This window comes from Elgaria multicarinata, chromosome 3, assembly GCF_023053635.1.
Source record: "Elgaria multicarinata webbii isolate HBS135686 ecotype San Diego chromosome 3, rElgMul1.1.pri, whole genome shotgun sequence".
NCBI classification, from domain to species: domain Eukaryota; kingdom Metazoa; phylum Chordata; class Lepidosauria; order Squamata; family Anguidae; genus Elgaria; species Elgaria multicarinata.
The window spans coordinates 57,953,071-57,969,411 of record NC_086173.1 but is presented as its reverse complement, the minus strand read 5'-3'; the positions used below and the strand labels follow the sequence as shown (position 1 = coordinate 57,969,411).

At 43.0% G+C, this 16,341-nt stretch overlaps 1 protein-coding gene across 1 annotated transcript in view; it reads left to right on the top strand.

Moving 5' to 3' along the window:
• Window positions 1-16,341, top strand: part of B3GNTL1 (UDP-GlcNAc:betaGal beta-1,3-N-acetylglucosaminyltransferase like 1) — a 240,150-nt gene that overhangs the window by 152,106 nt on the left and 71,703 nt on the right. The window contains exon 8 of the mRNA XM_063120407.1: window positions 7,220-7,344. Within this exon, the coding sequence (XP_062976477.1) occupies window positions 7,220-7,344 (125 nt within the window). The remainder of the gene's footprint in view (window positions 1-7,219; window positions 7,345-16,341) is intronic.

Here is a 16,341-nt window from a genome sequence, read left to right as displayed (position 1 = left end):
GCATTACTACAATCTAACTAAGTGACAAACTATTGGGAGATTTTTTCCTAACATTTAATTCATCTTAAACCCATTTCCATTTTTTTTTACAGTCGGTGGGAATATACAGCAAGTAACTGTGTTTCATAGTTTCTATGGTGACCTTTAAATACATAATACTTAACATTTATATAGGTTACTCAAAGCACTTCACACACATTATCTCGGTAATCCTTACAACAGCCTTGTGAAGCAGGGATGGAGAATCTCCAGTTCATGTGGCTCCCCAATCTAGCCCACAACAATCTCTCAGGCCACACCCGTGGTCATGCTCCCACCTCTCCCCTGGCACGATGTTCATCCCCATCCTAGTGTATGCTGGTCAGCTGAAAAAGGAAGAGTGTCTGATTTTCATTTGTGTAGTGGTGCATTGGGAAGGGAGATTTAAAGCTCCCAGTGTGCCATAATGGGGATGAATATGTTCCTCTCCTGATCTGATCTACATGGATCAGCTGAGAAGCAGGGGCTGAGTAGTGTCTGTGATGTGCATGCCTGGGTGTTCGGATGTGAGTGAGAGAGAAAGGGGGGTTGCCACCTTTTGGCTCTGGCCATGGCTGACATGTGGCCCCCAAGAGTTTCCCCAGTGGGAGTCTGGCCCTCGGGCCAAAAAAGGTTCCCCACCCTTGCTGTAAGGTAAGTTAGTAGTAGTTGTCTCACATTGCAGGGGGTGGGGGGGGAGGGCTGAGGCAGTGGTGACTTGCCTGAGGCACCTAGTAAATTTATGGCTGGCATGAAATTTGAATCTAGGACTTTCTGGCTCATGCTTTTACCAGCTATGTGATAACTTTCTCAACACTTGACCATTATAATGCATTTATCATTTCTTAAGGCAATACATTTATTTTCCTTCTATGTTTTCTCTTAAATCTATTCATTCTAAGGTCTGTGTAATGTTTTCCTGTTCTCTTCTGAATCAATATTTATCCCCAGCCACATTCAGCACCATTACAGCCATAATACAATTTGTTTTCTGGTTAATTGAGAGCAACTGCCAAGCAATTCATAGGAACTCTTCCACTTTGGGGGCTGAGCAGCCCTATTCTTCAAATCCCTCTTTTATTTGAAGGAGGCCGTCATCCATTTTGGCATAATTACAGACATACTTTAAAGTAACACTTCTAAAATCCATTGGTGCTGAAGTAAAATGTTGAATATTTAAATCACAATATTCTTAATTACGGAACTTGATGAAAATATTACCTCTGATAGGGTGAGGGAAATCTTGTAAGCACTGACTATAGTATATAATGTAATGAAATCTACAAAAAAGACATGTGACCCTCAGGCACCAGGCTGTTTGATAATTAGAACCATGTGGCCAACTTGACTTAGCTTAGAGCGTGACATGAGGAACAGAAGCAGGTTGAAATTTTGCCATTGACACAGAGCAACACCACAGAGTTGAGCACAGGGGAAGGATAAATCTAGCTAGAAGGTAGGTTGAAAGAATTTGTATTTTCTCTTTCTGGTGGCTATGTCTTTCTCCCTCTACACAGATCCATTACTGCCTGCCAAGTTACTTAATACTCCTATTAATACAAATGGAGAAACCGATGTCTCTCTTCCCAACCTTAGGATATTGAGATAGCTAATGGACAACTATAAAATCTGCTTGTGATGATTCGGCATATGCAATTAGATCTGTATATATAGCTGCCCAACTAATTCTAGCAGGTATCTTGAAATGCATTTAATGCATTTGTACAAATTATTAAAGTTACTTCATAAATTAGGTCTAATGCACCCTTTCTGAAGAAAGTGTATGAAAATGATACTCCATTTTCAGGGACCCCGCAAAATCATGTGTCAGGACTGATAGTCACAGTGAATCCTGAATTTAGTGACATCATATTGTCAGGCCATTGGTCGATTTAGCCCAGTATTGTTGACATGGACTGGCAGCAGCTCCCCAGGGTTTCAGGCAGGAGTTTTTCCTACCCTAACTAGGGATCGAACCTGGATCCTTCTGCTTGCAAAGCAGATGCTCTACCACTGAACCCTGGCCCCTTCTTATTTAAAGCATGAGGATTTCCAAGAGGGAATTATGGCTATGCACCGCTACCAAACTCTAATCAAAATAGGAATTAGCCCTTGCAAAATGTGCTATGTCTTCTACTTGTGTCCATTAAAAAGTAATTTTACAAACCCAGAATTTGGGTCCAGGATAGATGCACAATACAGCTGTAAAGTATAGGGGAATTGTTGCTGGTTCATTGTCCTTTTAGAGGAACAGAGTCTCTATGGATTTTTCTTTAGCTGGATCTGAAAGAGTCCAGGGCACCCAGATGAGTCCTGAAGGAAGGGAAAATGTTGGGTCAGACTTGGAAAGTCTTGCTTAAAATTGTGTTTCAAAAATTGTGTCCGTGTATGTGTGTGTGCGTGGGCAGGCGGGGGAAGCCATCTTGATTTATTGTGTTGGGGTGTCTGGTGGTGGTGGGGATATTGGCAATTATGACCACTGTCACCACTCCCCCTAAGTTGGGACTATTGTTAGCCAAAGTGATGTTGAATATTTTATGATGTTGAATATAGTATCTCTCTCTCTCTCTCTCTCTCTCTCTCTCTCTCTCTCTCTCTCTCTCTCTAACTTCGAAAGGTTCTATTTCCCACTGCTTGTCCTAGGAAGTAAAGCCCGAAATGGAATGGAGAGAATAGCAAGCAGGGAAGGTTCTGCCGCCCAGCGGAACTTTTCAGAGTTGTTCGGGGGCTATTAGATGCAGGCCCCAAGGACATTGTAGAACTGTCTGAGGACCACTGTAATGAATTTGCCAGGCACTTCCAGGACAAAATCTTTGACATCCGTCAGGACTTAGACTCCAGTGTTATAGCAGTTGAATCTAGTGAGGTGTCCAGAGCGCAGGCTTGTCCTGTTTTCTTGGATGAGTTTCAGTTGATACAGCTCGAGGACGTGGACAAGGTGCTTGGACTGGTCCTTGTGCGGGTGGTTGCAGGCCAGTTACAGACACTCTTGGATGAGACTGATTATCTGGATCCATTTCAGTCGGGCTTCAGGCCTGGTTTTGGCACGGAAACAGCCTTGGTCGCACTGTATGATGACCTATGTCGGGAGAAAGACAGGAGACAGAGTGTGACTCTGTTGATTCTCCTCGACCTCTCAGCGGCTTTCGATACCATTGACCATGGTATCCTTCTGGGACGACTTGCTGAGCTGGGAGTGGGAGGTACTGCTTTGCAGTGGTTCCGCTCCTATTTGGCGGTTCGGATACAGAAGATGGTGCTTGGGGAACATTACTCGGCCCCATGGACTCTCAAGTATGGGGTTCTGCAGGGGTTGGTTTTGTCCCCCATGTTGTTTAACATTTACATGAAGCCGCTGGGTGCGGTCAACTGGAGCTTTGGAGTGTGCTGTCATCAGTATGCTGACGACACGCATCTCTATTTCTCCTTTTCATCTTCAGCAGGGGAGGCTGTGGATGTGTTGAACCGGTGCCTGGCTGCGACAATGGACTGGATGAGGGCTAATAAACTGAAACTCAATCCAGACAAGACTGAGATGCTGTTAGTAGGTGATTCCGCTGACAGGATGGGGGGTGTTCTACCGGTTCTGGATGGGATTGCACTCCCCCTGAGGGAACAGGTTTGTAGCTTGGGGGTTCTTTTAGATCCATCATTGTCACTTGAGGCTCAGATGACCTCGGTGACACGGAGTGCCTTTTACAAACTCCGGTTGGTGGCCCAGCTACGCCCCTATCTGGACAGGGATCACCTGACTTCAGTTGTCCATGCTCTGGTAACCTCCAAGTTAGATTACTGCAATGCACTCTACGTAGGGCTGCCTTTGAAGACGGTTCGGAAGCTGCAGCTCATGCAAAATGCAGCGGCCAGATTGATTTCGGGAACCAGAAGATTTGACCATATAACCCCTGCTCTGGTCCGCTTGCACTGGCTGCCTGTATGTTTCCAAGCCCAATTCAAAGTGCTGGTTTTGACCTATAAAGCCTTACACAGCTTGGGACCACAATACCTGATGGAATGCCTCTCCTGACATGAATATACCCGGTCACTACGTTCAACATCTAAGGTCCTCCTCTGGGTGCCTACTCCAAGAGAAGCTCGGAGTGTGGCAACGAGGGACAAGGGCCTTTTTGGTGGTGGCCCCCAGACTATGGAATGATCTCCCTGACGAGGCTCGCCTGGCGCCAACGCTGCTATCTTTCCGGCGCCAGGTTAAGACTTTCCTCTTTGCCCAGGCATATGGCGGCACATCTTAATCACCCACATGTTTATTTATTTATTTTTTAATGGTTTTTAATGCTTTATGTGTGTATGTTCTGTGTTTTAAAATTTTAAATTTTGTATACCTGTTTTTATCTCAATTTTAGAATTTCTGTAAACCGCCCAGAGAGCTCTGGCTATGGGGGCGGCATAGAAGTGTAATAAATAAATAAATAAATTTAATATAATTATTTTGTCTTAATCAGGTGAAGCCTAATCTCAAAGTTTATTGCGGCAACCAAAATTGGTTTTAGCCAAAATTCGCAATTACATCTTACAATACAATCTATACATAATAGAACAGAACAGAAGACATATACATAACCAGAGTAATTTATGGGATAACAGATTATAAACCTCCTTTCTCAGGTACCGTACGACCCCTCTAGAGCTTCTCTGATTCTTGCTGCTTTCTCAGTGAACCTTTCCAGATTTAGCAGGAGTGAAGCCTAATAGAAATCAAGCAAAAGGATAAGTCTAATTACTTTAGTACTTGTATTTTTCTGCAGTCAAAACATTTATTTATTTACTTATTTGTTTAAAGCATTGCTGCCCTACTCTTCAGCCAAAAGGGCTCCCAGAGCATCTTGCATACAGCCAATAAAAAGAAGACAGTCCCTGACTGCAAGCTTACAGTCTAGAAGACATGACATGCAAGAGGAAGAAGTGTTGGGAAAAGAAGAGGAAAAAAGCAAAGTCAAGCACCAATTCTTAATGTTTAATAGTAGTTCTTGTAATGACCAGCCGGAAACAGTTCAGAGAAAGGAGGAGCCCAATACAGCTGCTTTTTCAGTAGCCTTGATGGAATCCCCCTGCTGCTTCCCATCTCCCTCTGCTGCAGGCTGATGCAATAAACAAGCAACATGACCTTGCCCATTGAAATAATATTTCTTTAGCCACCTGGCATGTGTTTTTGTCTTATGATTCATTTTCAGCATGATGCCACAATGCTTGATCCCCTGCTGTGTAGGATCGGTTATTTATTTACATAGCATCGTCCCATGACAGCTTGGTAACAGAGAGTGGGCTGAGAAACAAATATTTTGAGAACATTTGATAATTATATGGGTTGCTTTATATTCTCAAGTGACTGCAGTGTTGCTAAATTCAAACAGATGTTCAGTCATCACCTTTAGTTTCATGAAATAAGGGGACAGGGTTTTAGAGGAGGATTTCGAAATAGTTGTGTGGCCTAATATGCAACAGAATAGTACTGGGCCATGGCATGTGACTTACCCATTGACACTAAATCTCACATCCTGAAGCACTGATGTCAGCCAGAGTTCAAGGAAATTAAAAACCAGGTCAATTTAAAATGAAGAACAGGTTTCAAGGCAATATGATCAAATGCATGCCTAATTACAAAGTTTTCTAACCGTCAGCATTGAGGCAGATTTCAGAAGGGTTTGGGTTGCAAAGGTTACTTGTTCAATTTGTTTTCTCTAAGGTGGTGCCATCTTACTGATTGTTATCCTTCCTTTGACATCTTGGACCCAGATTTCTCTAGCCTTCCCATTGTATGAAAGGAGGCACAGAATCAAATCACTTTCTCCCAGGCTGTTTTCTACGTTCCTGCTTGACAACAATAGGCAGTTTGGAGCATGACAGAAATTAAGAATGGGCTTTTTTACTAGTTAAAGGACCATAAAAGCATTAGGTCAGGCAGGTGTTGGGTAAGGGCTCGTAGCTCAGTGGTAGAGTGCATGTTTTGCATGCAGAAGATCTCAGATTCAGTCCCTGGCACTGCCAGTTAAGAGGAATGGGCACCAGCTGATGGTGAAAAATCTCTGAGTCCCTGGACAGTGTAGACACAGTGACCTGGTTCACAGATCGTCCTAAGCCACAGTGGGTTGTTGTCACCATGTTAGCAAGTGAACAACCAACCCACCATGGCTTATTTTCAGGGTGGCTTATTGTGACCTGCAAACTCTTCCAATATGGGATAGATAAATACCCTGACCTAATATAAAGCAGTTCCCTATGTTCATTGCCCTTGTCTTTCCACTTCCCCATCTTACTGTTCTTGCTTCCTAGTCCAACCCTTACTCAGCATCCTGGTACTCACCTACCCCTGCCATCACAACAACTCATCCATTGTGGCAAACATAGGCCAGAGTTGGGTCTGGTGAAGCAACACTGGTCCAGCTGTTGCTTCTCCTATGCCAGCAGCCTCTGTGGCAGTTGGAAAGATGAGGAGACCTTATGTGCACTGTCTTTTCTTCCCCACAACCTGGCTAGGTACTACATTCTGATGGAGGCGATGTATCTTTGACATGTTAGACCGACAACTATTATTTTCATTTTGCTAGACTCAGCTTCAATTAATCCTCAACCATGACTACAGTGCTGTGTTTAAGAACAGAGGCTGCAATTTCCATGTTGACTGAAAATAAGTATTACCTTTGAATGATGATGAGAGTTATTTCATATATTTTTCAATCTGCTTCGTGTTCAAGTTTGTGATTTTTTTTCAAAGCGGGATAACAAATTACCCTGCTTTTTCAGACATAAAAAATAAAATGAAAATAATAAAGACCGCAATAACAAATTTAGTTCTTAGTTTTTATATTTGAATGGTAACCAAATGGCGAAAAAACCTAGCTATTTTTAAATAACAGCCTTATAATGCATCTTATCTATTAATCAAGGTATTTGGCTATTTCAAGAAAAAGAGGAAAGCTTATTAAGTTTCAATCTCACGATCTCTCTTTTCAAGAATCAATTAAAAGGTTTATTGACATTTTGAAAAGAGTGAAGATTTTTTCCTCACCCATAGCATAATGCAATCATTCTCCATTTTCAAGTTAGCTGTAGGAAATGTCTCTAATGATCCATTAGATAGCTTTAGACATGAGTTCTATTTTAGAGTTGTTTAGATGTCTTTGAATATAGTAGCTGAATGTAGTAGCTACTTTTGATCTAAGCAAGATGTGGTCTGTTGCAGGGCACCCCAGAAGACCTGCTGTTCTTTTATGAACATCTCCGAAAAGGTGGAGGAGTCCTACGAGTCGACCAGTGCCTCCTTCTCTACCGTTACCATCCACAGGCAGCCACTAATTCAGTTTTAGAGTAAGATATTTTTAAATACATTTTCTTTGGGTGTTGGATGGTGTTTGTGTGTAGATAATTCACTTCCCCAACAATATATGGATCCATGTTTATATTTGGTAATATCGGCATTTTGGCTCTGTGCCTAAATGTTGCAATACATCTTGAATGTGGACAACTACTACTTCAGTGGTAGAGTCATTTGGTTCTGGCATGACTTTGTTTCAGGCAAAATTATTAGACTTTTGAAATCTTGTTGAGCTCCTTTTCACACAACAATTGCACATTGATCCTAGATTTTGATTATTTATTCCGAGTGCTTTCTGTTAAACCATTCTAAGAATATGGCTGTGCTTTGGTCGTACAATAACTTTTGAACTGATTCCTTCCTTGGTTAGAACATTTCAGTTGTCTACTTCTATGTTACTTATTTTGTCTTGGATATATTGTGTAAGCTCTGCATGTCACTCCAGGCAGGACTGGAGTTGGGTTAGGCAGGGCTGTTTACAATCACATGAACTGAAATGGGGGACTAATATATCTATATCTATATCTATCTATCTATCTATCTATCTATCTATCTATCTATCTAAGCTTTAGCTCAGTCATGCTATGAAGCCAAGGGACCATACAGCTCACTTGATCTAAGGCTTTGCAGTTTCCCGAGCTGTGCCATGTACCCTGAAGCCTTAAAAACCAGTCTTTGGACTTTATGGAGCTATTAAATTCTGTCCTAGACTTGATCAGAAAGCAGAGAAACACTTCAGATTTTTGTGCCATTTGACAAAGGTTTTCTCTTACGAAACACATTGGTTTTGATCTAAGAAAATAGAAACACATGAACAGCGTTGGTGTGATTTTTATTAATATGTAAGTCACACAGCACACACACAGAAAATTAGAAGCTTGTATAATGCTTTTCAACTATTCGGGGCATAATAAAATATCTGTCTATTCAGTGTATAATCTGTTTCATTTCAAAAATGTTGAGCAACATTCCAAATATGTAATATTTTACATTAAAAAGGGGGGAAATTTGAATTTTCTCAGAACAGCTGTTGCCCCATGGCAGTGATTCTGATAACAGTTTGCAGATGTGCATGTTTATGTGTGGAGGCAACTATTCGTTGGCTGGGATCAGTTTATCAAATAAAGCAAATAAAGTGTTTGTGGGGAGTGGTTTGATCTCATAGTTGTTGGTTTAAAACCAGTAGAATCAATAATGAATAAAATACAGAGAAAATAGAAAAATATTTCCCTTGTATTATTAGGTAAATGGAATGATATTTTCGACAGATTGATCAGCTTATTAAAAAAAATCCAGCTCTGTAATGACATGTCACACTTTTTGGGAAAGCATTGCTGGTTGCTGTGGGGTGGGGGGGAACATATTATTGGAAGGGAATTTGGTCTGAATTAACAGCAAGCTGTTACTGATTCCATTTTGCAAGGTTTTGGGAAACAAACTCTCCTGGATTACAACATACTAAGAGAATGTGGAAATGCCATAAAGCCATTTCAGATGGGATGTGTAGATAGGCACGAAAGGAGCTTCCATATCTGTGTGTGTTTCCATAAATCCAGATTAATTTCTCAGTTCTGAGATGAGGTCAGTTCAACACTTTGAAAATTGGGATGGGGGGAAGAAAAACACTTCCTCTGAGTATGAAGCAAGAGTCTGGAATGGAAGAAATTGCAAAAGGAAAGGGAATCCTACCCTTCTAAGCTAATCCTGGATTTTGTATACGCAGTAAGAATACTTCACACACTCCTTTAGGGAGACATGTAGGGCCAAATTAGATGAGGCACCATTCATGCAATTCACTATTGTGTGTGAATTGCTTATTGCAGATGCAGTGCCTCTGATCCAGATTTGGACTCTGGCATAGTGGACCTTTAATTATTTGCTTCTTGCTCCAGTTCCAGTCTGGAATAGGGCTCCCATGCCTTTTAATTTCATGTTGGGGGCGGGGGGGGTTCCCATGGAGCAAATGAAAGCTTTTTCCATTGTAAATAGCAGGTGCAGCACCCACCCTAGTGCCAGTTCAGACTTCAGTAGGGAGTGAAGCGTTGTTTTTGTTTTTTAAAGGTCACCTACTCTCCACAACAGCATCCCAATCCAGACTGGATCCCTCATATCTGCAGTGTACTTTTTAAAAAGCCATCCACACAATTGCTAATGGCATGAGTGGCTTTAAATCTTTGGCCCTTAGTTCTTTTTTGGTTTCTCAGATTTTTACTTTTCTCTCTTACTTTTCTCAACTTGAAAAGGTTTTCCCCCCCAAACCTGGAAGGGTTTTGGGTTTTGTGTGAAGGATCAAGAAAGACTTGCCACTGGAACTCCAAAAATGCATCTGGCTTGTCTGTGGCATCTGGCTGTGATCCTGGACACATGCCACTTCTGGAAGTTCTTGGCAGAAGAAAGGCAGCACAGGAACTTGATAGCCATTCAGGTGTTTGTGGGTATGAGGGGGGCGGGAGGACCTGCAATCTCTGGCTGAATGGCACTCTAGCAGAGTCAGCATGGCAGCTCCAACCAGAATGGCAAAAAATGAGAAATGCCTGCCTGCTGGGGTGTGGGGAACTGATTGCCGGCCGGGGGGGGGGGGAACGACACACATTGTGACTCAGGGACTGTGGTTGGCCTAGGTAAGCATCAAACTATGGGAGGTGAGAGCCATAAAGCTGGCTCTCAGGCATTTCTAGAATCAGATAAGGGTCTGCTACATCCTCATAAGGACAGCCAATGTTTCTTCAGAAGCATACATCAAAATGTTGGCAGGCACAAGGTCAGGAAAGCTCAGAAGGGAGGCCATGGGGATTTTGTCTTGGGCCTGTTATTTGGCCCTGTACATCTGGCAAAGATAGCCAACATAGCTCTGGATTGGCTAAGCAGGGAGATGGTGTAAGATCTGGAATGGCAGCTGCATCTTCATGCAGACAACAAACTATTTTCTCTCAGGAGCAGATCTATGAACAACATCAGAAAATGTGCAGGTGGAGGTTTTTCATGTCAAGATAAACCCGCCAACGAGCAATAGACATGTCCGTGGCTTCTGGGACTAATGTATGTCACAGTTTGCACAATCGCAGGGTAGTTCATAAGCCATGGTGGCTTGTTCACCAGCCTGCCCATGCCAATTGCATACTGGCGGGAATTAGCATACTTACCCTCGCAGCTCGGCTTGTCATGAACCCAGCCAGAGTGGCTTGTTGCCATGGATAACAAGCTCCACCCGACCTGAAACCCTACAACAGCCCATGGGTGTGGAGAATAAGCTGCATTATGCTATGCCTGACTTAGAACATCATGAAGCGCTTTTAGGGACCTTCTGGTCAACATAACACAGGCTTCTGTGCAAGTCTTCCAAACAAAAGTAAATTGCCTTATGGATAATTAGGAGAATACGTGGATTTTGAACTGGGAAACTGCATAACATACCAAGAAAGCATACATAGATTGGAAGATATCAGTATAGTTATATAATTCATCTGAAAGCATAGTTAAAGTTATGCCTTAATACTTCCAGCTTAAGAAATAAATGTTTATGAAACTAAAGAATATAGTTTGTTTAAGAAAGGTGTGTCATCTAATCTTTTCAGCAAAGGTAGCAATCACTCTAAATCATCAGTGAGCTGATCACAGTTTGTCAGGGCCTACATGCCCTGCAGGCAGAAACTAAGCAGCATTCATCTACTTTTGCAACTCCCGTTACAGGCGGCGAGGGAGGGAGGGTGCAGGGAGGAAGTTAATGTCTCGTTGGCTAGTGGGAGTTAGTTCTGTGCATTTGGTGACATTTAAATGTAGGAATTATTGTTTTTCCCCCCTGGGTAATTCCCACAAATTATTTGCCCTACAGAATAGATTACTGGAAGGCAGAAGAAATCTGTGAAGTGGGAAACAGCCTCACTCCCATAGTCTCCTAGGCTAGAGTCATGGGAATACGTTATTAAAAGGCATGTTCTCTGTGATGATAGAATCTGACTGACGTATGTATATTTCCCTAATAGGAACAATTTGATGCTAATAGGCTTAGCAACCTGTTTACAGATGTTTTTATGTTGTCACCTAAAGATATAAAAAATGTATCTCTGTATTTAGATGCTTAGCCTGCTCAATCGCAGAGGCTGTAAGCAAGTTACAATATGTTTAAACATTTAGAATAGAAAATAGTTAAAAATAGTCGAACTATATACAGTGCTAAGACCCTACATGAAATTGAAGTTGAAATCTCAAAAAGTTAATCTTCATAAAGTTGATTTTAAGCCATGTTATCTATAAAACTAGGGAAACTGAAGCACATCCATTTTTGTGCTTTACAGTTTGCAAAATAACCTATCTTAAACCCACTTTATTTGCCTATCCCTGCAATTATTTTAATACTGGATGCCCCTTGACACTGGGTGAATTAAACCTTCATTCTCATGAATAGAAAATGTTTATAGTTATCTTTGTTTCCAATATTAATCATCACTGCTGGTATTCTCTGGGGATAGATTTTTTGGTAGGAATTTAGAGGTTCTGAGTGGCCCGTTTTGCACGTCACAACAACCAGGGTTTGTTTAAACACCTGAGTTGTACGGAATGAGCAAACATGTTGGTGCATGGTGTCTAATCATTCCCACTCTGACCAAGAGCAGCTAAGCAACCCAGGAATGTGCTGTCTCTGGGTTGCTTAGTGTTGTATCCACACTCAGAGCCCTGCCTTGACAGGAAGAGACAAACCAGAGAAACGACCCTACAACAAACCATGGGTTTGTGTCTTCCCTGACAAACAGAGGGTCAGGTTTGGAAACAGCACTAAACAACCTAGGGATGGAGTGTCCCTGGGCTGTTTAGTTGCCCCAACTCACAGCAGAAGTGATAACGCCACATTCATGACAATCTGGGATCTAAACAAATCCTGGGTGCAAACTGGGCCTATATGTTAAAACTTACTTAACCTCTCCTAGATGGCCCAGAAGTCATTTTTAAGATAGGCCAAGAGAATAATTAAATCCTGAATCTTCTATTCTGAAATAAGTACATCAAAATGTGCTTGTATTCAACTAGATAATTAGTTCTCAGGCTGCAGTACAAGTATCCTTCAGGATCATTTTGTGCATTGGTGTCTTCCAGTGTGTATTGGAAAAATGTATGAATTTAAATGCAAAGGGAGCTCTCACTGGGAAGTCATGTTTGCTCCCTTTGCACTCCCTGGCATGTGTCCATTACTAGTTTATACATGGGAGCCTTCCATTCACATGTCATGGTGTGCATGGAAGCAATAAAAACATCAAATTGTGTTTAGCAGGCAACGTGAATCATCTCTGAGGTACAGTGGATGCTCTTCAGGGAGTGTTAGAAGGAAACACCATCTTGCCCTATCTACAGCTTTATTCCTTCTTTTTCCACGTGCTACTTCTGATTGCTCTTGAGTAAAGAATAGTCTTATGCCTAATCTATACCAAGCAGGATATTGCACTATGAAAGCGGTATATAAAAGGCAGGAGCCACACCAAGCAGGATATAGCGCTATGAAATGGGTATGAAAGTGGTATATGGTATGTGCCAATGGGCCCCAACAGTTGTCAGTGCACTTCAATAAAGCAGTAGTGCAGCTCCTGCCTTTTATATACTGCTTTCATACCACTTTCATAGTGCAATATCCTGCTTGATGTAGATTAGGCCTTAGTCAAAAGATTCTATGGAGCATGCTTATGTCTCTCATCTATTAGCAGGGTAAGAAAGGGAGGGGAAGAAGGTGATAGTCAGCTTTTTAACTATCATGTTAACAGTTTTGTATAAAAAGAAGGCACCTGTGTGCAACACAAAGAAATCTAGTAGAAGAGTTTGTTCTGAGTATGTATTTTAGATTACGGATGGCTAGAACCAGGCCCATTGACAATATCAAGGGAAATTGGCATTTCAGACAAGGAAAAATAGTAGCTCTTCTTTGTAAAATTTAAATTTCTTTTCATCTCCATATTTGGGATATGGAGCCCCAAATCGGCACTCCCTTAGCCTTGTTGCTTCTGGCTATGAACTTGTAGTTAATGTGAAGGCTGAAATTAACCAGTGAGAACCTTTTGTGGGAGGTGGTTTATGTAACTTTTAAGAACTGCTTTTAGTTTCATTTGTTTCAGGCAGTTTCTTTAATTGCTATTTGCAAGTTGCTACAGTTCCTCTCCCTTGCACCTGCCTTGGCTCTGGGAGTCTGGGAAAATGGCATTCCCTTATCCCCCAAGGCAGGAATCCCAGCTACTGGCCCTGGGAACGTCCCAACATACAAGGCAACCTAGGTGAACCGGAAACTCAAAGGGGAAAACCAAAAATCATCTCTCTTTTGACACTCCTTAAGCTACATTTTTTCAACCTCTATTAGTAACGTTTAGTTGTATTCATTACAGGTTTTCACAAAGCCCACATCTGTAATTATCATATAATTTGCTTGAAGGCACAGTCACACACTTTTCTGTATGAACCCAACATCCACCCACTGTATGTCCTTATGACATAACCTGAAGCTATGAAAATATTCCCAAGGTAAAGTTCCACAATGCAGACTTTCTGACGTAACTCTCCCACAGAGGGGCATGTAGGAGCTAGAGTGGCAATTTAAGTGCACTCTTCTTCCTTGCTTTGTCTCTTAGAAATCAGTACATTGAATCATAATTGATTCCCCCAATGCATGAGGGATAAGTTTGCACTTCACAGTAGGGATGGGCAGCATGTGGCCCCTGGGTGCATGTGGCCTACTGTGGCTGTTGTGTGCCCCCAGTCCTCACTGCCACCACTACCACCGCCAAAATCCTGGTGATTTTGCTGGGAAACAAGGCATGTAGGAAGGGCACAGACCCTGCAAGTCTTGTTTCCAAGCAAAATACCAATTCTGCAGAGAAACAAGGTGTGCGGGGATAACTTCCTTTGTGTGCCTTGTTTCTTTGCAGAATGGGTCCCTAACAGCCTGTCAAACAGCCCATTTCTTCTGGGAGACAAGAAATGTCTCCCAGAACATACACACACTTGTATGTGTGAGCATACACACACTTCTTGTGCCATTTCCCTACATTTATTAGTAATATTCTTAAACATATTATTATATTCTTTTACATATTCTTAGTAGTATATATATTAGTATATTCTCATACATATTATTAGTAGTATTAATATTTTATTCTTCTTATACAGCATACACACTTCTTGTCCCATTTCCCTACATTTAAACATATTATATTCTTCTTATACATATTCTTAGTAGTACCTTATACATATTATTAGTAGTATTAATATTTTATTAGTCATCATGAGAAGAGGGAGCAGGCGTGCTGAAAGCAGCAAGGCTCAGGCTGGCACCAGTAAGCAGGCAGGTGGCAAGAGGCAGGTTGCAAGAGGCAGGTGGCAGCAGTGCCATTAGAGGAGGAGGAGGAGTATCTCCTTCATTATCCTTTGAGCCCATGAGCCCGCTGATGGACCTAGACGAGGTCCTCAGCACAGTGGAGGGGGAGGAGGAGGAGGCGGTGGTCCTCCAGGATGTGGGGGCTGAGGAGGAGCAGCAGCAGGCCGAGGCTCTCTCCCCAGTCTCATCCCACCCCTCTTCCGCTGCCACCCCTGTTTCTGTGGCAACACCAGAGAGCTCAGGCGGGCAATTGGTGATGTCACCATGGAAGAGACAAGCATCGTGTGGGACCACTTTGAGTTGGGAGCGGATCCCCGCTTTTCTGTCTGTCGCCACTGCAAACTCAGCCTAAGCAGGGGTTCATCTACAGGGCATTATGGAACCAGCAGCATGAAGATGCATCTTCAGAGGAAGCACCAGTCGGTCTTGCTGGGGAAAGAGGCGGGCAAGGCGACTGGTTCCAGGGGAAAGCCGAAGGCTGCTGCTGGCGCTGCCACTCTAAGCTCTCCATCTCCCATCCCCACAAGGGTTAGGCAGGCAACCCTGCAGGACATGGGGTGGGGGAAGTATGGACCCACAAGATGGCGTTTTCCAATGCCCACCCAGGGTGCTACTGTGGTGGGGCATCTACCGGGACTGACTCCTCCCCAATACTAGATCTATGACATGTCACTCTGCCTGCCCCTCTGCTAGCCTGTCCTCCTCCTCGGTGACCGACTCGCTGGGATGGTTTGCGTTTGCAATGCGTGACTAACTGCAGTGCTGTCTTATTTATTTATTTATTTATTACATTTATTTATTACATTTTTATACCGCCCAATAGCCGAAGCTCTCTGGGCGGTTCACAAAAATTAAAACCATCATAAAACAACCAACAAGTTAAAAATACAAATACAAAATACAATATAAAAAGCACAACCAGGATAAAACCAGCCATCTTAGAAACCAGCCATCCTGGCCTCACTTCCTTGTGCCCCCAGAAATGCCCGCTGCCTGCCTGCCTGCCTGTCTGTCTGCCCGCCTCCCCCGGGGTGCTGCTGTGGTGGGGCATCTGCCAGGACTGACTCCTCGCCTGCTCTGCCTGCCTCTCTGCCCGCCTGGGAAATGGGCTTTGTGGTTCGTGCCCAGCACCCTCCGGCACGCTTGCTCCCAGTCGTCCTCCTCTGTGCCCCTCAATGCGTAACTGCTGGCTTAGAAAGAAACAACCAGCCATCTTTGCCTCATTTGCTCCTTGCGCCCGCTTACGGGTTGGTTTGCTATGCGTTAGTGCTCAAGCCATCCTTGCGGCACTACAATGCATGCTGCCTGCCTGCCTACCTGCCTGCCTGCGTTCCCTCCCTTCTCCCCTTCCCGCCTTGCAGGGATGGTGTATGTGTCTTGCTTTGACTCAGGGGAGAAGTCCTTCCTGCACTCACTTAGACTTTATCAAGTTCAAAAATCCATTTTTCAAGTGTGGAAGAAGATTTAGGGTTATCCCATGGCATGTTGGGATTTCCTTTGAACTGGCCCCATTGAGCTGTCTGCATTGCCTGACATACTGGAGTGCCCGATTTTCAAAACTTCCCCTAACATCAGGGGATGATGGGATTGCCTTGAAACTTGGCATCCATGTGGACACATGGGTAAGCTGTCCTGGTGC